We start from the raw sequence: 24980 nt of genomic DNA on the forward strand, positions 1-24980 counted from the left end.
TTCATTTATTTCTGTTAAATAGGTTCTGACAGAAAATTTCAGCTAACTAAATTAGATCAGGTTAGTGAAAAGATGGCGGGAAAAGATGGAGGGAAGTTAACATAAGAAAGACAAATGTTCCTTTTCCTCGAAAGGGAAGTATAACTTTGAAAGTGCTTGTACTCTGTATGCAGGATTAAGGCACATATTAGCTATTGAAACTAATAAAAGGATATAGAGACGCAAGTAACCCAAAATAGTTGGTATGTAGAACATATATTAACAGTTACGAAAACATGAATATTCTATGCTATTCGAAATGAAAATGTAGTAAGTACACTTTGTATTAGTCTGTTCTCACATTGCTATAAAGAAACACCTGATCAGGGACAACATGATAAGACCCCATCTCTACAAACAATAAAAATAAATTAGCCAGGCATGGTGGCAGGCACCAGTGGTCTCAGCTGCTTGGGAGGCTGAGGCAGGAGGATCACTTGAGCCTGAGAGGTCAAGGCTGCAGTGACCCATGATTGTGCCACCCCAGCCTGTGTGACAGAGTGAGACCTTGCCTCAAAAAAAGAAATACCTGAGACTGGGTAATTTATAAAGAAAAGAGGTTTAATTGGCTTATGGTTTTGCAGCCTGTACAGGAACCAAAACCTGCTTCTGGGGAGGCCTCAAGAAGCTTCCAATCATGGCAGAAGGCAAAGGAGGGGGCAGGGTGTCTCATATAGTGGGAGTGAGAGCAATAGAGCGTGAGGGAGGAGGGGGTGCCACACACTTTTAAACAACCAGATTGGGAAAACTCACTATCAGGAGGACAGCACCAAGGGGATGGTGCTAAATCAGACATGAGAAATCCATCCCCATGATCCAGCCACCAGCCACCAGGCCCCACCTCCAACGTTGGGCACTACAATTTGACATGAGATTTGGTAGGGACACAGATCCAAACCATATCACACTTTATTTTATATAATAGAACTTTGGAAGATGTGGCACTTTAATGGATTGCTTAAAACCTGTGGAGTTTTGTTTTTTTGGCCAGGCATGGTGGCTTATGCCTGTAATCCCAGCACTTTGGGAGGCCGAGGTGGGTGGATCATTTGAGGTCAGGAGTTCAAGACCCAGCCTGGCCAACATGGTGAAACCCTGCCTCTACTTAAAATACAAAAATTAGACGGGCGTGGTGGTGGGTGCCTGTAATCCCAGCTACTCGGGAGGCTGAATCAGGAGAATCCCTTGAACCCAGGAGGTGGAGGTTGCAGTGAGCCAAGATCGCGCCACTGCACTCCAGCCTGGGTGACAGAGTGAGACTCCGTTTTTTATGCCTCCCTTTGTAGTCTCTCTCACATTTCTTCTGTTCCCTGAAGCCTTCTTTCTGTGTTGGTCATGTATGTTTTATGCCATCATTGTCTTGGGCTCTAGTATATAGAGAAGAAAGTATTAGCTGTAGCGGGGGATAGGAGGCACTAGGCATGTCATCTTGGCCTATGCATCACAAGGGATACCCTGCTCACCTGTATTCCTCTATTTCTCCCTCAAACAAGTGAAAAATTTTAGACTTTTTCACAAGGAAACTAGAAGGCCAACATTTATTGAAGACAGCTTAGTTGGGGGAAAACTGAACTGCCTATCTACTCATAGTTCCTGCCAACTGACCTGCTTTCTTCAGTTACTTAGTTACTACTTACTACTAGGTCACTGCAGCAAGTGTTTTCAGGGTTTTAATTTATCTTATACTCTAATGGCCTTTTAATGGGAAAGATTTAGATTTGAAGTCCAAATCTTATCATGGGGACAGAGTTTCATTCAATTCCAAACACTGTACTAATCACTGGGAGTCAAAGAAAAAGATGATGGAATTCCCACCCACCAAGTCTAATAGGAAAAACATACATGTAAATAGATCATTAAAACATAATGTGATATGAACATGAATTAAAATACGCAATCCTGAATGCATAAAGAATTAAAACTGCAGAGAAAGAGGAGTGGGGTTAGGAAAGCCTTTGGAGAGGAAGTGATACCTGATCTAGGTTTTGAAGCATGAAAAAGGAATTCCCCAAGCAGGTAATTGGACAGGAATTCCAAGTTAAAGAATCAAAGATCCCAGCCTTTTCTTCTGTTAAACTGAAAGTCATTTTTTTTTTAAGTTCATTCTTGGCCAGGCACGGTAGGTCACACCTGTTACACTGCCACTTTGGGAGGCCCAGGCAGGAAGATCACTTGAGGCCAAGAGTTGGAGATCAGCCTAGGCAACACAATGAGACCCTGTTTCTACCAAAGGTTTTTTTTGTTTTTTTTTGTTTGTTTGTTTTTTATTGTTGTTATTTTAATTAGCTGGGCATGGTGGTGTGTGCCTGTAGTTCTGCTCCTTGGGAGGCTGAGTGAGGTGGAAGGATTGCCTGAGCCTAGGAGATTGAGGCTGTAGAGAGCTGACATCACACCACTGCACTCCAGCCTGGGCAACAGAGTGAGACCCTGTCTCAAAAAAAAAAAAAAGTACATTCTTGTTCCAAAATAATAAGAACCACATATGCCTCTTCTTTAAACATTGTTGATTAGGAAAAATTTCAACATATACAAAGTACAGAGAATAGTGTTATAAATGCTCATGTATCCAAGGCCTACCTTCAAAAGTTGTCAACACTCTTACTTGGTTATTTTAAGTAAATTTATGTACACTAAAATGTACAAATCGTAATTGTATGACTTTACAAGATATAGAATATTTCCTTATCCCACAAAGTTCCCCCTCATGCCCCTTCCTAGTCAATCTTTACCTCTACTCTCTGATTTTTTTCCCCACTATTCTGATTTTTGCATCATAGATTAGTTTTGCCAATTACAGAACTTTATATATGGAATTAGGCATCATAGATTAGTGATTTTTGCACCATAGATTAGTTTTACCTATTTTACAGCATTGTATATAGAATTAGGCCATATATACTCTTTTGTGTCTAGCTTTTGCTGAGCTTATTGTCTGAGATTCATCCAAGTTATTTCTTTTCATTCCTTTTTATGTCAGTTATCCATGTAGTTCATTTCTTTTTATTGCTGAGTAGTATTTTGTTATATGAATATACCACAGTTTATCCTATTGATAGACACTTGGTGTTTTTTTCAGTCTTTAGTAATTATAAATAAGACTGTATAAACAAATCTTTGTGTGGATGTGTGGACATTTTCATTTCTCATGAATGCATACCTAAGAATAGAATTGTTGTTAAGGAGCCAAGATGGCCGAATAGGAACAGCTCCGGTCTACAGCTACCAGCGTGAACGACGCAGAAGACGGGTGATTTCTGCATTTCCAGCTGAGGTACCGGGTTCATCTCACTGGGGTGTGCCAGACAGTGGGTGCAGCGCACTGTGCGCGAGCCGAAGCAGGGCGACGCATCGCCTCACCCGGGAAGCGCAAGGGGTCAGGGAATTCCCTTTCCTAGTCAAAGAAAGGGGTGACAGACGGCACCTGGAAAATCAGGTCACTCCCACCCTAATACCGTGCCTTCTCAACGGGCTTAAAAAACAGCACACCAGGAGATTATATCCCGCACCTGACTTGGAGGGTCCTACGCCCACAGAGTCTGGCTCATTGCTAGCACAGCAGTCTGAGATCAAACTGCAAGGTGGCAGCAAGGCTGGGGGAGGGGCGCCCACCATTGCTGAGATTTGATTAGGTAAACAAAGCGGCCAGGAAGCTCGAACTGGGTGGAGCCCACCACAGCTGAAGGAGGCCTGCCTGCCTCTGTAGGCTCCACCTCTGGGGGCAGGGCACAGACAAACAAAAAGACAGCAGTAACGTCTGCAGACTTAAATGTCCCTGTCTGACAGCTTTGAAGAGAGTAGTGGTTCTCCCAGCACGCAGCTGGAGATCTGAGAACAGGCAGACTGCCTCCTCAAGTGGGTCCCTGACCCCTGAGTAGCCTAACTGGGAGGCATCCCCCAGTAGGGGCGGACTGACATCTCACACGGCCAGGTACTCTGAGACAAAACTTCCAGAGAAATGATCAGGCAGCAGCATTTGTGAGTCATCAACACCCGCTGTTCTGCAGCCACCACTGCTGACACCTAGGCAAACAGGGTCTGGAGTGGACCTCTAGCAAATTCCAACACACCTGCAGCTGAGGGTACTGTCTGTTAGATGGCAAACTAACAAACAGGAAGGACATCCACATCAAAAACCCATCTGTACGTCACCATCATCAAAGACCAAAAGTAGATAAAACCACAAAGATGGGGAAAAAACAGAGCAGAAAAACTGGAAACTCTAAAAATCAGAGCGCCTCTCCTCCTCCAAAGGAACGCAGCTCCCCACCAGCGACAGAACAAAGCTGGACGGAGAATGACTTTGACGAGTTGAGAAAAGAAGGCTTCACACGATCAAACTACTCCGAGCTGCAGGAGGAAGTTTGAACCAATGGCAAAGAAGTTAAAAACTGAAAAAAAATTAGACGAATGGATAACTAGAATAACCAATGCAGAGAAGTCCTTAAAGGACCTGATGGAGCTGAAAACCAAGGCATGAGAACTACGTGATGAATGCAGAAGCCTCAGGAGCTGATGCAATCAACTGGAAGAAAGGGTATCGGTGATGGAAGACGAAATGAATGAAATAAAGCGAGAAGAGAAGTTTAGAGAAAAAAGAATAAAAAGAAACGAACAAAGCCTCCATGAAATATGGGACTATGTGAAAAGACCAAATCTACGTCTGACTGGTGTACCTGAAAGTGACAGGGAGAATGGAACCAAGTTGGAAAACACTCTGCAGGATATTATCCAGGAGAACTTCCCCAATCTAGCAAGGCAGGCCAACATTCAAATTCAGGAAATACAGAGAACACCACAAAGATACTCCTCAAGAAGAGCGACTCCAAGACACATAATTGTCAGATTCATCAAAGTTGAAATGAAAGAAAAAATGTTAAGGGCAGCCAGGGAGAAATGTCGGGTTACCCACAAAGGGAAACCCATCAGACTAACAGCTGATCTCTCAGCAGAAACTCTACAAGCCAGAAGAGAGTGGGGGTCAATATTCAACATTCTTAAAGAAAAGAATTTTCAACCCAGAATTTCATATCCAGCCAAACTAAGCTTCATAAGTGAAGGAGAAATAAAATCCTTTACAGACAAGCAAATGCTGAGAGATTTTGTCACCACCAGGCCTACCCTAAAAGAACTCCTGAAGGAAGCACTAAACATGGAAAGGAACAACCGGTACCGGCTGCTGCAAAATCATGCCAAAATGTAAAGACCATCGAGACTAGGAATAAACTGCATCAAGTAACGAGCAAAATAACCAGCTATCATCATAATGACAGGATCAAATTCACACATAACAATATTAACTTTAAATGTAAATGGACTAAATGCTCCAATTGAAAGACACAGACTGGCAAATTGGATAAAGAGTCAAGACCCATCAGTGTGCTGTATTCAGGAAACCCATCTCACATGCAGAGACACACATTGGCTCAAAATAAAGGGATGGAGGAAGATCTACCAAGCAAATGGAAAACAAAAAAAGGCAGGGGTTGCAATCCTAGTCTCTGATAAAACAGACTTTAAACCAACAAAGATCAAAAGAGACAAAGAAGGCCATTACATAATGGTAAAGGGATCAATTCAACAAGAAGAGCTAATTATCCTAAATATATATGCACCCAATACAGGAGCACCCAGATTCATAAAGCAAGTCCTTAGTGACCTACAAAGAGACTTAGACTCCCACACAATAATAATGGGAGACTTTAACACCCCACTGTCAACATTAGACAGATCAACGAGACAGAAAGTTAACAAGGATACCCAGGAATTGAACTCAGCTCTGCACCAAGCAGACCTAATAGACATCTACAGAACTGTCCACCCCAAATCAACAGACTGTACATTCTTTTCAGCACCACACCATACCTATTCCAAAAATGACCAGATAGTTGGAAGTAAAGCTCTCCTCAGCAAAGGTAAAAGAACAGAAATTATAACAAACTGTCTCTCAGACCACAGTGCAATCAAACTAGAACTCAGGGTTAAGAAACTCACTCAAAACCGCTCAACTACATGGAAACTGAACAACCTGCTCCTGAATGACTACTGGGTACATAACAAAATGAAGGCAGAAATAAGGATGTTCTTTGAAACCAACGAGAACAAAGACACAACATACCAGAATCTCTGGGACACATTCAAAGCAGTGTGTAGAGGGAAATTTATAGCACTAAATGCCCACAAGAGAAAGCAGGAAAGATCCAAAATTGACACCCTAACATCACAATTAAAAGAACTAGAAAAGCAAGAGCAAACACTTTCAAAAGCTAGCAGAAGGCAAGAAATAACTAAAATCAGAGCAGAACTGAAGGAAATAGAGACAAAAAAAAAACCCTTCAAAAAATTAATGAATCCAGGAGCTGGTTTTTTGAAAGGATCAACAAAATTGATAGACCGCTAGCAAGACTAATAAAGAAAACACAAGAGAAGAATCAAATAGATGCAATAAAAAATGATAAAGGGTATATCACCACCGATCCCACAGAAATACAAACTACCATCAGAGAATACTACAAACACCTCTATGCAAATAAACTAGAAAATCTAGAAGAAATGGATAAATTTTTCGACACATACACTCTCCCAAGTCTAAACCAGGAAGAAGTTGAATCTCTGAATAGACCAATAACAGGAGCTGGAATTGTGGCAATAATCAATAGCTTACCAACCAAAAAGAGTCCAGGACCAGATGGATTCACAGCCGAATTCTACCAGAGGTACAAGGAGGAGTTGGTACCATTCCTTCTGAAACTATTCCAATCAATAGAAAAAGAGGGAATCCTCCCTAACTCATTTTATGAGGCCAGCATCATCCTGATACCAAAGCCGGGCAGAGACACAACCAAAAAGAGAATTTTACACCAATATCCTTGATGAACATTGATGCAAAAATCCTCAATAAAATACTGGCAAACCGAATCCAGCAGCACATCAAAAAGCTTATCCACCATGATCAAGTGGGCTTCATCCCTGGGATGCAAGGCTGGTTCAATATACGCAAATCAATAAATGTAATCCAGCATATAAACAGAACCAAAGACAAAACCCACATGATTATCTCAATAGATGCAGAAAAGGCTTTTGACAAAATTCAACAACCTTCATGCTAAAAACTCTGAATAAATTAGGTATTGATTGGACATGTCTCAAAATAATAAGAGCTATTTATGACAAACCCACAGCCAATATCATACTGAATGGGCAAAAACTGGAAGCATTCCCTTTGAAAACTGGCACAAGACAGGGATGCCCTCTCTCACCACTCCTATTCAACATAGTGTTGGAATTTCTGGCCAGGGCAATCAGGCAGGAGAAGGAAATAAAGGGTATTCAATTAGGAAAAGAGGAAGTCAAATTGTCCCTGTTTGCAGATGACATGATTGTATATCTAGAAAACCCCATTGTCTCAGCCCAAAATCTCCTTAAGCTGATAAGCAACTTCAGCAAAGTCTCAGGATACAAAATCAATGTACAAAAATCACGAGCATTCTTATACACCAATAACAGACAAACAGAGAGCCAAATCATGAGTGAACTCCCATTCACAATTGCTTCAAAGAGAATAAAATACTTAGGAATCCAATTTACAAGGGACGTGAAGGACCTCTTCAAGGAGAACTACAAACCACTGCTCAATGAAATAAAAGAGGATACAAACAAATGGAAGAACATTCCATGCTCATGGGTAGGAAGAATCAATATCGTGAAAATGGCCACACTGCCCAAGGTAATTTATAGATTCAATGCCATCCCCATCAAGCTACCAATGACTTTCTTCACAGAATTGGAAAAAACTACTTTAAAGTTCATATGGAACCAAAAAAGAGCCCACATCGCGAAGTCAATCCTAAGCTCGAGAACAAAGTTGGAGGCATCACACTACCTGACTTCAAACTATACTACAAGGCTACAGTAACCAAAACAGCATGGTACTGGTACCAAAACAGAGATATAGATCAATGGAACAGAGCAGAGCCCTCAGAAATAACGCCGCATATCTACAACTATCTGATCTTTGACAAACCTGAGAAAAACAAGCAATGGGGAAAGGATTCCCTATTTAATAAATGGTGCTGGGAAAACTGGCTAGCCATATGTAGAAAGCTGAAACTGGATCCCTTCCTTACACCTTATACAAAAATTAATTCAAGATGGATTAAAGACTTAAACGTTAGACCGAAAACCGTAAAAACCCTAGAAGAAAACCTAGGCATTACCATTCAGGACATAGGCATGGGCAAGGACTTCATGTCTAAAACACCAAAAGCAATGGCAACAAAAGCCAGAATTGACAAATGGGATCTAATTAAACTCAAGAGCTTCTGCACAGCAAAAGAAACTACCATCAGAGTGAACAGGCAACCTTCAAAATGGGAGAAAATTTTCGCAACCTACTCATCTGATAAAGGGCTAATATCCAGAATCTACGATGAACTCAAACAAATTTACAAGAAAAAAACAACCCCATCAAAAAGTGGGCAAAGGATATGAACAGACACTTTTCAAAAGAATACATTTATGCAGCCAAAAGACACATGAAAAAATGCTCATCATCACTGGCCATCAGAGAAATGCAAATCAAAACCACAATGAGATACCATCTCACACCAATTAGAATGGCGATCATTAAAAAGTCAGGAAACAACAGGTGCTGGAGAGGATGTGGAGAAATAGGAACACTTTTACACTGTTGGTGGGACTGTAAACTAGTTCAACCATTGTGGAAGTCAGTGTGACAATTCCTCAGGGATCTAGAACTAGAAATACCATTTGACCCAGCCATCCCATTACTGGTTATATACCCAAAGGATTATAAATCATGCTGCTGTAAAGACACATGCACACGTATGTTTACTGCGGCGCTATTCACAATAGCAAAGACTTGGAACCAACCCAAATGTCCAACAATGATAGACTGGATTAAGAAAATGTGGCACATATACACCATGGAATACTCTGCAGCCATAAAAAATGATGAGTTCATGTCCTTTGTAGGGCCATGGATGAAATTGGAAATCATCATTCTCAGTAAACTGTCGCAAGGACAAAAAACCAAACACCACATGTTCTCACTCATAGATGGGAATTGAACAATGAGAACACATGGACACAGGGTGGGGAACATCACACTCTGGGGACTGTTGTCGGGTTGGGGGAGCGGGGAGGGATAGCATTTAAGAGATATACCTAATGCTAAATGACGAGTTAATGGGTGCAGCACACCAGTATGGCACATGTATACATATGTAACTGACCTGCACATTGTGCACATGTACCCTAAAACTTAAAGTATAATAATAATTTTAAAAAAATACTACTATAAAATTTACCTGTGGTTTTCTCTGGGTGAAGGACTGATGACTGCTATATGTCTACACACACACACAAATATATTTTACTTGTGTCTGTATTTTCTAAATTTCCTACAATGACAATATATCTTTTTTTTTAGTAAGAAAAAAAAGGGAACCAGTGTATTAGGCAGTATGCTATGCTTTTTGGCATTGATTTATAATAAACATTGATTTTCGACTAGACCCAGTACAGCTTTCTCTATAACCAGGGTCTTTATCTCTTTTGCTCATACTGTACGTGTGGTTAGGTGCTTGCTAAACTACCTCCAGTGATGTCATTCAAACATTATTGTAATCTGTTTTTTATAGGCATTAAAATATATAGGGAACAAAGTAAGAAGGCAAAGGATGTGGGGAGGTGGACCAAAGAAAACCAAAATAGAAGAAGCAAGAGAGCTCCTGGCTTCCACCATTCTGACCCATGTCCCAGTGAGTAACACTTTGTTATTGTGAATAAGGACTGTGGGGTCTGTGAATTCCTGTTAAAGAACTCTGATAAGATTACCTTATTTAAAGTCTAATTCCTCAAGAGAAAATTCTAAAGAGGACTGTATTGCCCCATCAGAAATAACCTTCCATTATCAGCAGTTTGTTTATACTCGGAGAATGTTAGCTGTATCACCATCATCATGTTTATTCTCTTGCGGTTATTCTTTCAGTCTTAAATTATTTTTATTTTAATATTCATACATATATTAGTACTGCTACTAGATTTCATGGTTTTGAAGGACAGAGATGGTGTCTTACATGTTTTATAAATAAATTAAAATAAGCTTACAGTGCCTTGCCCATACATATTTTTTATTGTATGTTAAAATTGCTTATGTAAAATATGCTTATGCTTATTGTATAGTAAAATATGCTTAATGGTAAAATATGCATAACATAAAGTTTACCGTTTTAAGTGTACGATTTTCTGGACTTAAGTACATTCACATTATTGTACAACCATCACCACAACAGATAGTTTTAAAAATGTTTACTGGATGAGTTCATCTTCTAGACCTTGAATTTAAAGTTCACATTATCCAGCCTCCTTCACTTACTGTGAAGATTCTCTGATCCAAACATGCTAGATGATTTGCGTTGTCACCCAGCTGGTTAGCGGTAAGAGTAAGGGTTAGAACCTATCTTCTGGCCTTGAACTAGTATGTAATATTTATTTTTTGTTAATTTATTATTAAACAGAGATCAACCATATTGGCATGTGGGGTGTTGGCAAGAGGCAGCCCTCAATTTTCTTCCCATTTAATGTATATGCTACTCTTACTAAGTTATGGAATTATTATTTGTTAGACTATCTTGTTAACTAAATAGTCTGGTTTGTAATGAGTTACCATGTGTTCCATCCATGAATAATCTTTTTCAAGGGTTGCAAACACTACCTTCAGGGGCTGACTGTAAAATAATGGAAGGTCATGGGATCTGTGGAAGTCGAGAGTAACCACCTGAATGCATCCAGATCCGATTTTCCTGTATTAAAACACCCTTCAATCCAAATAATACAGGCCTCTCATTCTGCCCCTTGGCTACCATTTGTGCATGTCCTTGATTTAATCCAAATAATTAGAAAATTCTGAATGTTAAAGCTGGGTCGGAACTGAATTTTAAGCTCTTTTGGATGATTGGAAGAGTCTGAAACTTAAAATAGCAAAAATGGATAGTAGAAACAACAAAGGCTTTTGGAGCCTGAGACGTAATTGTTCAAATCCTGGTTTCTTACATCCTAACTGATGAACTTTGGGCAAATCTGAACTTTTCTAAGCTTCAGTTTTCTCATCTTTATAATAAAAGTAATTCCACTTTCTTGCAGGGTTCTTGTGATGATTCGGAGATATAATATACGTAAAGCTCTGTATTTTCCACAGCTCCCCATGTAGCTCTCAGGAGCTACACTTACCTTCACACTATAACTGAGAAGAATGTTGAGTTAATTAAAGAGCTGTAGTTGATAGAGTCCTGCCGATATTAACATTTGTTTAGTTAGACTGATAAAGATAGGCTGGGCACAGTGGCTCACACCTGTAATCCCAGCACTTTGGGAGGCTGAGGCAGGCAGATCACCTGAGGTCGGGAGTTCGAGACCAGCCTGACCAATATGGAGAAACCCCATCTCTACTAAAAACACAAAATTAGCCAGGTGTGGTGGCGCATGCCTGTAATCCCAGCTACTTGGGAGGCTGAGGCAGGAGAATTGCTTGAAACTGGGAGGCGGAGGTAGCAGTGAGCCAAGATCACACCATTGCACTCCAGCCTGGCAACAAGAGCAAAACTCCGACTCAAAAAAAAAAAAAAAAATCATTTGTACTTTTCTGTGGTTGCATGGAACCTAAATTACCATTTTAAAAGCTTGGTTATACATAATCCAGTGAGGAATAAAGTCAGAATAGATGGATCAGGGAAAAGATCTTTGTTTTCCAGAATTGTTTTGGACAGTATTTACCTAAGTGTGATATAAAGGGTGATTTTCAGTGATACAGGGTCATTTTTTATGTAAGTAATTACATACTTATTAGAAAGAATACAACTAGCACATCAAATCCATTTTTGTGATATATGTGATTTTATGGTATTATTGCATAGGATGAAGCTTAGCTTAAAATTGGTTGTTTAAAGATGATTAGACGTATTACATAAATAAGTACTACAGAGATATGCTGATATTTGTGATGGTGGAACTTCAATGACTAGCATTTGGAAAGTATTGTTTAGGTGTGTCTGTGTAGAGGGAAAAACATGGACAGATATTCAGTAGTTCTCAGTGCTTGTCCTTGAGGGTGGGCCTGCAGAGGCCTTTGTCTTGGTATCCTGGCCTTTCAGTTCCTTGGGGACTGTGGTTCTCAAAGAGCATTCCCTGGACTAGTAGCATCTGCATCACCAGGGGACTTGTAAGAAATACTTGAACTGTACCTACTAAATCAGAAACCCTAGGGGTGGGTCCCAGTAATCTGTGTCTTAACAAGCCCTCCGGATGATTCTAATGCATGCTAAAGTTTAGAAACTACTGCCCTAAGAGTGGTAAGGCTCCAAGATGCTGAAGTCCCGGACCACTCTTTCCTCTAATGTAGCATTAAAAGGTCTCCAGAGTTCTGAAATAGGCAACAATTCTGTTTCAGCATTCTGGGTTCGTTTGTTAGTCCTTTTTTCTCCCCTTCTTTCAGATAATCCACAGGTTAGTATCCCACAAAGGAGTATCTGAACTACTCTTAGCTTTCTCCTAAAAAGTGTTACCTGCTGCTAGATTGAGAAGATCACCACTCACCATATGACTCTGGGAACAGTCCTGGAAAAATGTGCTAAGTATTAACTCATTTCAATTTAGACCTAGGGTTTGCTTTCCAGCATATAGTCATTAAAAAGGGGAGTGAAATGAGTTAGAGTTCAATCCCAAGGGGGTGATGGACTGTACCTCTAATTGAGTGGCATTATACAGTTCAGTAGGGGCATTTTCTGTAAATATCCATATTTATTTCTACTTATAAATGTCTTGGGAGAATCTACTACCAGTGTTTATGCAAAAGGAAAATGTGAAATGGGCTTTGTTGGAAATTGAAAATTTTGTTAGTGAAAGTTTGCTTTATTTTTCTCATTAACAAGAAAGATAACTACAACTAGAAGAGTTAGATGTTCCATGTAACTTGCCACATTAAGATTAGAACAATAAAATGTAAATCATATGTACTTAAATGGAGGACCATACAGCTTTTGAAATAGCAACTGAAAATGTAAATTACTTATAGCTGCCCAGACACTGAGTTTTTCTGCTTGGTTTTGTGGTAACTGGTGTTATGATTGTAAGAGGGTTTGTTTTTTTTGTTGTTGTTTTTTTTTTTTGAGGATGGGCAAGAGCTTTTTCTTTTTAAAGAGCTTCTTATTGATGTAATTGTTTTGTGGGTACAAGATAACAAAGTAGCTTTTAGGGCTACTTTTTCTTTTACCACTTTCAAACACATTTCTTTTAACACATTCCAAAGTTCTCAGTAATAGAGAGTAAATTGACCTAGAGAAGAAATAAAACTTCCTTTGAAGGAAAATGGAGTATTTGAAACACATACAGAATTCTAACATCCTACATTATTTAGTGAAATTACTTAGCAGCAACAACAAAATGTATGAAGGAGAATGCTTGCTTGTTTTTTTTTGAATGCAATCTATTGATTTATTGTCATAGTGATAAACTTTATAAAAGAGATTTCATTGGGATTTTACTAAATGATTAAGGTAAGTAAGAAGGAAATTTTATAATAGTATGTATCATCTGTGGAAAAGCCTATAAATGCTCCTTGGAATTGGCAGAAGCTCAGGGTACAGTCTCAAAATTTGCCTTTTTAGATGTAGGATCTACTTCAGTTTTTTTGTCTCTCCAAACAAACCAGTGCAATTATTTTATCAGTTCTGAGTCAACTTACTGTGATTGAGCCAGATTCATTCATATGGGTTTCAGTGTTTCTGCTAGAGAAGATTGACTAGAACATTTGCTACAAATTCATTCATCTGTTCATTTGGCAGATATTTGTTGCATGCCAGACAACATGTTAGTACAATTCTTGTTATCACTGCATGACAAACAATTCTAAAACTTAATGGCTTAATGTAACTGTTTATTGTGTATCTCATGATTCTGTGGTTTGACTGGGCTTAACTTAAGGTGGAGGAGGGAGTTCTCGTTTCAGGTCTCTTACAAAGTTGCAGACAGATAGCAGCTGAGGTTAGAGTCATCTGGAAGCTCACCTGGGCTGGACATTCAAGATGGCATCTTCACTCATATCTCTGGCCCCTCCTTGATTTTCCATTTCATTGGGATTTTACTAAATGAAATGTAGCCTCTCTCTCTGCATAACAGAGTGTTCTGGACTTTAGTGTCTCAGGACTCTAAGAGAAAGGAAGAGGAAACTGCCAGTTGACTTAAAGATTAATTCTGGAATTGGCTGGTATCATTTCAGCTGTATTCTCTTGGTTAAACTAATCATAGGCCAATCCCAAGGGAGTGATAGATTCCACCTTTAATGAAGGAATGGCATGAAGTTTATAGGAAGGGAAGAAGTTTATGTAGTCATCTTTGACACAAAGGTACTCACAGGTTACTGAGGACAATGATGAAAAGTCATCATCTCAGCTCAGGAAGTTTCCAGACTAGTTGAATTTATTTGAATGGAGAGAATCTTAACAATTCAGTATTTTCTTAGTTAAATGTTATAGTATTGATACTTTTCTTGAGATACGTTAAATTTTAATGTCCATTTTCTCAAAATTTTTCTCCAATTTCTGACTTACAGGTTAAGGAATTCAATTTCCGAGCCAAATGTATCTATACTGCAGTGATGGTGCGAAGAGTTATTCTGGCCCAAGGAGATAATAAAGTTGACGACAGAGATTATTATGGTAACAAGCGACTGGAATTGGCAGGACAGGTGATTTAATATTTTATGTCAGAAATCTTATTTTCCTTAATGAAAATTAATTTGGTTTTCATTTCACATAAGAAGAAACATTTGAATGAAATATAGTTTGTAGGTTTGAAGTATAAACATTTCATACCTGACTTATTATCTCCTAGAATTCCTTTAACTATAAAAACATTAATTCTTTCTTTTTTTTTTCTTTTGAGACGGAGTTTTGCTCTGGTTGCCCAGGCTGGAGTGCAATGGCATGATCTCAGCTCACTGCAACCTTGGCATCCTGGGTTCAAGCGATTCTCCTGCCTCAGCCTCCTGAGTAGCTGTGATTACAGACATGTGCCACCGTTCCCAGCTAATTTTGTATTTTTGGTAGAGATGGGGTTTCTCCATGTTGGTCAGGCTGGTCTCCAGCTCCCGACCTCAGGTGGTCTGCCCACCTCGGCCTCCCAAAGTGCTGGGATTACAGGCATGAGCCACCATGCCCAGCCTAATTCTTTAAATGTTAATAGTACATGACCTATATCTTTTGTTGGGATGTTTACCCTCATTCTGTATAATATACAAAGTGAAGTATGACTTTAAGTAATATCATTTATTCAGTTAACAAACATTTACTAAACACCTATTATGTTCTAGGCATACTCCTAAGTACTAGTTATATAAGAGGGAGTAAGACAGACAAAAGCCCCTTTTCTCTTACTCCTTGTAGTCTCAGTGGGAGGGAGAGAGACAATAATCAAGGAAACAATCCGCTGATTGTTTTGGTGACATGGTAGAGGTAGGTTAGTGAGGATATCTCTAATCTCATTTTAAGTCTTAGCCGATAAATGACATTTTATTTCAAGAGTGTGTATCTCCTTCAGCTGGCTAGCAAGCATCCAAAAATCTTTGGCTAGCAAGTATCTAAAAAGCTCCAGTTAATTTTTTAGTTTAGATATTGTATTTTTCTGTTTTAGAAATTTCATTTAGGTATTTTTGATAGCTTCTATTTCTCTACAGAGATTTCGTATTTGTTCATCCATCACAAGCATATTTTTATTTACATCCTTGTATTGTAATAGCTACTTTAAAACTTTTGCTGCTAATTTCAACGTCTCATTCACTTGTGGGTCATTCTCTTCATTAGCTTTTCTATTGAATGTGGCTCATGTTTTTCTGTTTCTTCTTATGTCTAATAATTTTGGATTGCAACCTGATAGACATTGTGGATAAGTTGTGGAGGCTCTGGATTCTGCTGTATTCCTCTAAAGTGTGTCCTAGTTTTTTGTTTTTGTTTTAAGACCCTCTGAACTTGGCTGAAAACCTCTGAATCCTGCCTTCTTGCAGCAAACATCAGCTGAAATATTCATTTAGTTCTTTCAGTCGTAGCTGGGGTCAATTGGGGATTTAGACAGAGTTTAAATGTGGAATTTGGAATTTCCTCACTTACATTCTAGCTGTTGAGGTAGCTCAGATCTTTTTCTTTTGGTTCTTCAATCCAGTAAGACTGCAACTTACTTTCTCATGTTTTAGCCTTCTGATTTGACAAGGATCACTGCCTGCCCTTAGGTGAAAAGCCATAAAACAGGAAACTCACTCAGAACCATTTGCTTTTGATAAGCATTCCTTTTCCTCAGTTTCTTTCTGCTTCCTGATACTCTGCAATGCATTTCAAGTAGTTGTTTTATCTAATATTTCGTTCAGTTTATACAGTTGAGCCACATTATGCATATTTGCAATTTTGTCTACTTGCTAAAATGTATTTTCAACCTCCAAATCTGTACTCAGCGGCATTTTATTGGCCATTTGCAGGCATATGCAGAGCTGCAAAAAATTTGAGTCACTACACATGTTCCTACTTGCAGTCTAACAAGGCAGTGTTCTTCCTTCTTGTTTCAGCTCTCATACTGTAAACAAGTGTCCTTTTTACTACTTTGATTTGCATTTCACTAAAAACTGATGATGTTGAACATCTTTTTATGTGCCTGTTGGTCATTTATACACCTTCTTTGAAGAAATGTCTATTCAAGTCTTTTGCCCATTTAAAAATTTTTTTTCTTGTTGTTGAGTTGTAGGAGTTCTTGGTATATTCTGGATACATACATATATCAGATATATGATTTGCAATTATTTTCTCCCATTCTGTAGGTTGTTGTTTCGCTTTCTTGACAGTGTCCTTTGATGTACAACAGTTCTTAATTTTGAAAGAGTCCTATTTGTCTTTATTTTCTCTTGTTGCCAGTGCTTTTGGTGTCATATTCATGAAATTATAGCCAAATTCAGTGTCTTGATTTCCACAATGTTTTCTTCTAAAAGTTTTATAGTTTTAGCTCTTAAGTTTAGGCCTTTAGAGTGAGAATTTTGTTAGATGTACAATTCTAGATTGATATTTATTATCTCTCACCATTTGGTGGTGGAGATATTATCTCCCACCATTTACTAGTTTATTTGTTTGTTTTTATTTTTTTACTTTAGGCAAATATTTCACCTCCTTCTGCCTCAGATTCCCTGTCTGTAAAAATGGGGTTCATGCCATGTACCTTATAGGATTGTTATGGGATTAGATGAATGATGTATACCGTACCTTGAATGGCACAGAACCATTGTAGTTCCTTCACAGGTGTTCTGTCTTATCTCTCTAGGTACTTTTAAGATCTTCTTTTGGCTTTTGTTATTCTGCAGTTTTCTTTATGATATGCCTTGGTGTGAATTTCTTTTATTTTTTTTGCTTGGTGTGTGCATGTTCCTGCTACCCAAGGATTAATGTCTTTAATCAGTTCAGAAAAATTCTCAGCTATTATCTCTTCAAGTGTTGCCTATTCTCCCTTTTTTCTATTCTCTTTTTTCTATTCTCTTTGTTCCTTTACTGCATTCTGTGCGATTGTTTTTCTAATTTAGCTCTTAGTTCATTTTCTATCCAGCCATGTTCAGTACTTAAGTTTTTTGTTGTTTACTTTTATAGAAGTCTTTTTCACATATTTTGGTAATTTGTTGGTTTTACATTTTATGATGAAAATTCTGAAACATTCAGAAAAGTTAGAAGAATGATTTTGTGGTCACTTTGATCATCTTATTTTGTGTGTATTTTTTATTTCTTCATAGATTTACATAGCTTTTTTTAATTCCATATCTGATAACTGTATTTTAGCATCTAGAATCTAATATGCCATTAATTATCAGGTGGACCACTATTTTTATTTCCACTAAGAAATAAAACACATCACCAGTTAAATTGTGACACAGTGCTAAGTGTTAAGATGTATCCCATGTTCAGAATGGGATACAAAAGTTAAAAAAAAAAAATTCCAATCAGTGAAATATAGTAATTCCAGTATCTAATGTTCTAAAGCTGCTGAGTTAGTTGTTTTTGATTACTCTTACTCAAGGTAGATTGGTTCCTTGTGAGTTCAGTGATCTTTGTTTATGAACTCATATTTAATTGAGCTCCAATCCTGGGTGTTATTCTAGGGATATTTTCTTTTGGGGATATGTATTTTCTTTTGCAGGGAATAGTGCTGACCTGGAATTTCTAAGTCTTCTTACATGATTCTGAGGATGATGAGTTTTGAGTTCACATCCTTCATCTTGTCACTGAACTCTGATTTAGTCTCCAGGTCCCTAAGCTGATATCAGTATTTATTCTCAGGGCAACTCTGCCATTTGGGTTTGCTTATTGCTCCCTACTCCCTACCATGGCTTCACCTCATTTTTAATATGTTTTATCCAGAATCTAGTCGTATTGTAGTAACCAGACTCCTCAGAGAATCCAACCCAGTATGCTGCAAGCAGCAGAGGTCCCTTCATTTTCACAGTAGACTTGAAGCTTCGTGAGGACAGAGACTGTATCTTTCTTGTTCATCTTACTAAACTTAGCAACTAATAAGATGCCCCAGATATAATGTTCATCACATATTTGTTGTAGTAATGAATCAATTAATTACATGTTCTAAAATAGTTTACTTTAAAGCCCCCTTTTAATTCTGATATTCTTTCTTCATTTGATGTCTTAATCAGTTAACAGTGCCATCTACCCATGCCGCTGAGCTACGAACCTCTATGTCACTCCAGACTCTTTCTGTTCCTTCAGTCTACACATCAGGTTCATCAAATCATCAAATCCTGCCTGTGCCACTTCCTAAATATATCTCTAATTTATTTCCAGTGTAACTGTTAGAGCACAGGCCTTAAACTTCAGTGTAACCTCCTAACAAGTGTCTCTGTTCTTAGCTTCACCCCAACTCCATTCATCTTCCACAGTGCTAATAAAATTATTTCAACACACAAATACGATCTTCTCACTCTTGTGCTTAGGCTATTTGAATGGCTCCCTCTGAAAGCAGTGAGGTCACTACAGTGAGATGTAATGTGGTTAATGGAAGATATCAAGTTAGGGAATGATGTGTCAGCCAAATCATCTTTTAGGAATTTAGAGTCTATGTGTTGGTGACAATTCTACTTATGAGATCAGTCTGTGTGGTTGTCACAGAGGGATGATGGTATGGTTGATGGAAAGAGGATGCCAAGTTTCCTTAATAACTAAAGATATGGTAACTTAGGGATATGGTTGTATAAAGCACTAGCATGCTCCTAATTAGAGGTACTACTTTCTGAGTCTCCTGGAATATTCCCAGGAGATATGTATCTGTGAATGATACCACTGGCCTAGAATGAAATTTTGCAAAGCCCAAGACACTTCTTTTGTTATTCTGATGGTTATTCATTTATTTTACCAATTTAAACAAATATCTTTAATTTTTTAAAAAAGTGTTATGATTTTTAAAAAGTAATATTAGCAGTAAAAATAATAAATATTGTAAAATAGCAGAAGTCATTCTTAGTAAACATTTAAAAAAAATAGCATAGCAAAAAGAATTTTAAACAAAAAGGTTTGTAGTGAAAAGTGACCCACCTCTGACCCTCCTTTCCATCTGACTCAGTTCCCCAGTTCTCCTTTCCAGAAAGTCACTTTTCCTATACTGTCCTCTATCCTTCCAGAGACACTCTATGCATATACAAATATCTTTATTAACTGGCAGTTTAAAGTTAAACCATTGGAAGCTCTTGTCCTGAAAACTATTCAGGACTCTGTGAATTTATGCTTAGTGGGGCTTCCTTGGGGATCTTTGTCATGGGCAAGTTTGGAGTCAGGTTTTGCAAGTTCAGAAGAAATTATATAAAGGAATGGTTTGTTGTCATTAGTTTGAAACAGATTTTCAAAGCAGTAATGTCCGAGAATGTTATTTGACCATTACTGCCAAGCCCTTTGACTTAAGGGGGAATTTAATCAGTTAAATGTGTCTGTTGCTGCAGAAATTGACATATACCTGTTTGTGTATGTGCTTTTTAGTTATGAGAAATTGCATACACACCACTATATATAATGTGTGTGCATTAAGTCTCATAAAGCAAATACTTGTATATTCCCATTCAGTTTAAGAATGAACACAGCATCAGTACATTTGAATCCTCCATGTGCCTTCTCTTGTTCTTGGCTGCCCCTCCCATCTGTCTGGAGGCTCTGGCCATGTGCCTGCCTATTCACTTGGTACAAAGCAATCCCAGCACATTCCTGAGCATTCTCTGTGTGATTAGGTGAAGCACAGGTCCTTTTCCCAGGAGCATCCACAGCAGACCTGAGCTTCAGATGTAGGTTTCGAAGTTTATTTATTTATTTATTTATATATTTATTTATTTATTTATTATTATTATACTTTAGGTTTTAGGGTACATGTGCACAATGTGCAGGTTAGTTACATATGTATACATGAGCCATGCTGGTGTGCTGCACCCACTAACTCGTCTTCTAGCATTAGGTATATCTCCCAATGCTATCCCTCCCCCCTCCCCCTCCCCCTCCCCCTCCCCCTCCCCCCTCCCCCCACCCCACAACAGTCCCAGAGTCTACTCATCTGACAAAGAGCTAATATCCAGAATCTACAATGAACTCAAACAAATTTACAAGAAAAAAACAAACAACCCCATCAAAAAGTGGGCAAAGGACATGAACAGACACTTCTCAAAAGAAGACATTTATGCAGCCAAAAAACACATGAAAAAATGCTCACCATCACTGGCCATCAGAGAAATGCAAATCAAAACCACAATGAGATACCATCTCACACCAGTTAGAATGGCAATCATTAAAAAGTCAGGAAACAACAGGTGCTGGAGAGGATGTGGAGAAATAGGAACCCTTTTACACTGTTGGTGGGTTTCAAAGTTTTTAAAGCATGAACTCTCAGTTGGAATCCCAATATTAAAACAGGTAAAAGTTGAGCCTTTCTGGTTGAGGTGGGATAGAGGGGTTCTCTGCCTCCTTCCCCTTCCCCTGAAACTCCTCCGTGGAATTCATAAGCACAGTTCCCTCTGTAGAAGGATGTTTGGATTCTTTCACAGAGCCTGCAGGGTCCTTGATGGTCGTGCCCCTCTGTGCCTTTCCGGCCTCATCTCATGCCAAAGTGAGGCACTTATATCTTCTCAGACATACCATAATGCTCTTCTATCATTCTATTCCTTTGAGTTATGCCTTCTACCGAAGCTGCCCCTCCCTCATATCCCTTTCACCCTCTCTCTAAAGAGGAGCTCCTCCTTATTCATCTTTTGAGCCCTCTCTGAAACTGGGACCTCCTAGGTGCAGTTAGTTGCTCTGTCTTCCTTAGACCAGTAGCAGTTTATTCAAGTCTTTATTTGCATGCTAAATTAACATGTAATTCTTTACTTCCATGCTTCTTCCCCCTTTTAGATTGTAAGCTCATTGAGGACAGGAACCATTTATATTCATCTCGTTATTTCCACGTTTGTGCAGGCCGATATTTGAATAAGGAGAAGTTGCTCTCATGCAGCCTTGCAAACTGCATTCCAGCAAGAGACACAACCAAGTTCACATCTCCTAAGGCAGGAATGAATTTAGGGACTGGAGGAACTGATAGAGGGTCAGTGTGGCTGGAGTGAGTGAGGTGTCAGGATGGTAAGAAATGACACTGGAGACCCAGGTGGAGGCTGGATCGTCTGGAGCCCTGTGTGCCATGGGAAGACACTTGGATTTAATTCTACACGCAGCAGAAGACCATTGAAGAGTTTTAGTCAGGGGAGTGACATGATCTGATTTTTAGTTTAGAAAGATCTGATGTGGAGATGAACAGGCCAAGAGTGGGCCGGCTAGAAGCTGTAGCAGTTTTCCAGATGAGAGATAGTGCAGCTGGGATGATCACAGCAGATAGTACCACAACTAAAATTTAAAAACTAGAATTATGAAATTATAGTAATTTGAGGTTCTAGAAAAAAAAATTAGTATCTGGACTACTGAGGAAGCTCTGTTTCGTTAATGGCCACTACTTAGCAGTTTGGTTTTTGGCCACCTTCAGATTGACCACTGTGCAAGGAATTATGGGTATCCTCACCATCAATCCCATTTTTACTATTTTTTACTTGGGAAAAATCATGGTGTTAAATGAGTCCATTAAAAAAAAGTTGATTGTTTAGAGGAATAAGGAATGGAGTAAGGAGGGGGAAAGGAGAGCTGATCCTGTTGCTTAAAAAATTAGAATTAAAAAGAGGGTTCCCATGTGCAAGAAAACATAGCTTTATAAACAATGTAAAGACATAAAAGGCATTGTGTTAGCAAAAATGTGTAAAAACAATAGCTGCTAATTTCACACCCCATGGGATGAGGGAGCATAAATGTGCTTCAGCTTTAGATAACAGAGTTGTCTCCACTGGCCAAGCAGGTTCACAGAGCTTTCCTTCAGTCTTGCTGCCACAAGAGGGTTGGCAGGCCAGCCGCCAGTAGAGGTGTTAGCAAAACCTACCGATTTCAGGCTTAATCTTTCACCTACCTTTTATTTTTCGGTAATGTGTTCATTATTTGCTGAGCATTACTCTATTCTTTGTCTGCAGATTTTTTGTTTCTAATGCAGCTTGCTTTGTATGGGTGAGATATGGAATGGCACCAAAATCCGGCACCCTGGAAAGCCAGGGATTTCCACCCTATGACAAAAGAATGCCGTCTTGACTTCAGAGATTGCCTAATCCCAGCTGTTCTGATAATGTAATTAAGGCTGCCTAATGTCTTTAATTTTGCAACCAGTTTGTGTGAAAAGGAGAATTTGGCACTCTGAAGGCTTAAACACTAAATAGCAATCTCAAGATGCCTAATTAGAATTCTCTGACATTAAGCTAATTGGTGAAACTGTATTTCAGCAGCTTAACTTCTTTATTAATTTTTTTAGCATTTTCATTGAAAATCAATTGATGAGCTGTCAGCATTTTTCCCCGAAATATGATTTGCTCTTTACTGCTCCTGTCTTAAACAGGCTGAGAGGCCTTATGCTAGCAAGGTATTGAATATTATCACCAGCATTCCTTCCCTTTTAGTCATTTTACTTTTGACCTAAATAATGTGGTGTATTGTGTGGATGGCCTTGTGGTTTCTCACTGCTCTGTGAACTTGGACAGCATTTTTTCTTTTAAACTGAAATTTTAGGAGTAGGGAAATTTAATAATGAGGCAGTATTTCTGTTGACTCTGCTCTTACTTTTTACTTCTTTAGTACCAAGGACATTTCCTTGTGTTTGAATCAAGGGGCTACAGTAAATTCAGCTGGGATCCAAAAAAACTTTGTCATAATTTGAGACAAAAGTGTCTAAGTGTAAGGGACTAATTAAAATAGAGCTGAGCTTTTGTTGTTTAGGTTAAGGGCATTCGATTCTGTTCAGGATGCTTATTCAAGTTCCTTTTGCCAGTTTCCACAGGAAGTTGCTGGAATAGGCTTCTTCATCCCCTCTCACCCCTCTGCACCTGCTTCCATTCCCATATTCTTTCTTTCCAAGAGTGAAACTGCTGGGTCTCACTGTAAGAAAGGATTAAGCTCTCAGAGGAGGAAGTTTTCTTTTTAGAACACTTCTGACATAGTAAATTCAAATCCAAGATCCAGGCTTTTCTATCTGAAAAGTTGGTTTTAGTAGAAAAGTGGAAGGACATGTCTTAACTTTAAAGAAGGAAAAGCATGAAATCCAATTCCACTTAGGAAATTCCTTCTTTGGCACTAGCTAGAGGAGAAGATTCAGTTGCTTTGAATACCTTCTTCATTCTGAGTCAAAAAACTACCTATCACAAACATTCAGGAATATAGTCAGTATGGAATTTGGAAAATCTTTAGCTTAAACATACTTCACTGAACCTCAGAATTCTTTAAGAAATTAATTAGTATAAATATGCCCCCCATATTACTTTAATGTTTTGTTATTTAACTTAGATCACAAATATATTGAGCTTTTTTCTTCCACTGCAAAGAAAAAAGATGTGTACAAAGGGAAAAAACTAACAATTAATTTTATAGGAGTATTTAGTATGCATAATATCTGTTATATTACTGAAGAAGTCTGCCTGTTTTTTATTTGTAGTGAGCCAGCTATTTAGTTTTGCTTTTTTTTTTTTTTATGAACTTGATATAACTGGCATTCTGGTTACGCGTTACTCTGTTACATGCTATCTTAAAATGGTGGCTTAAAACAACAACCATTTTATTATACATACCTCATAGTTTGGTGGGTCAAGAATTCAGGCAGGACTTGGCTATTTGATTCTTTTGTTTCACATGGTGTTGATGGAGATTAGTTGGTTGGTGTTCTGCTAGAGGATGGTGGGAAGGGCTGGAAAGCTAGGCTCAGGCCTTTCCAGAGTTGTCACATTCGGTGGCTCAGGAATCCAAGAGTAAGTGTTTCCCATAGACAAGAAACTGTGTGACCTTAATGACCTAGACTGAAAGTCACAGCATCACTTACGTTTATTCTATTGGTCAAATAGTCCCCACCCAGATGCGGGGCAGTGAGGCACGGGGGGTGGGGATGGATATGGGCCACACCTCTCAATGTTTGCTTCAGGGATCAGCCAGAGATTTGGGCAAAGTTTATATATATAGTTTGGAGTTTTCTTCCTTGGGTTCTCTCCTTTATGAAATTCCCCTTCACCTTCCAGCTACTCAAATCCAGTAGTTCAGATCTTTTTCTTCTGTTTCTTCAATCCGGTAAGACTGCGGGTCTTTCTCTGAGTTTCAGCTTCCCAATGTGGCTTGGACCCTTTTTATTAATGTGGCCTACCCTTAGGTGAAAAGCCTTAAAAATGAGATGTGTACCCAGTGCCATTCTCTCTCAGTGTCCTGCTTTTGGACACTCCCTAGTGCCTTCAAAAAGTTTTTAAATGTTTTGTCCAGAAT

General features: G+C 38.7%; 1 protein-coding gene across 3 annotated transcripts in view; it reads left to right on the plus strand.

The window, feature by feature from the left end:
• Window positions 1–24980, plus strand: part of POLR3B (RNA polymerase III subunit B) — a 148912-nt gene that overhangs the window by 40509 nt on the left and 83423 nt on the right. For all 3 annotated transcript variants that reach the window (XM_003778108.5, XM_003778109.3, XM_054527579.2), the window contains exons 11-12: window positions 9699–9818; window positions 14666–14800. In XM_003778108.5, the coding sequence (XP_003778156.1) occupies window positions 9699–9818; window positions 14666–14800 (255 nt within the window). The remainder of the gene's footprint in view (window positions 1–9698; window positions 9819–14665; window positions 14801–24980) is intronic.

Source organism: Pongo abelii, chromosome 10, assembly GCF_028885655.2.
Source record: "Pongo abelii isolate AG06213 chromosome 10, NHGRI_mPonAbe1-v2.0_pri, whole genome shotgun sequence".
Taxonomy (NCBI): domain Eukaryota; kingdom Metazoa; phylum Chordata; class Mammalia; order Primates; family Hominidae; genus Pongo; species Pongo abelii.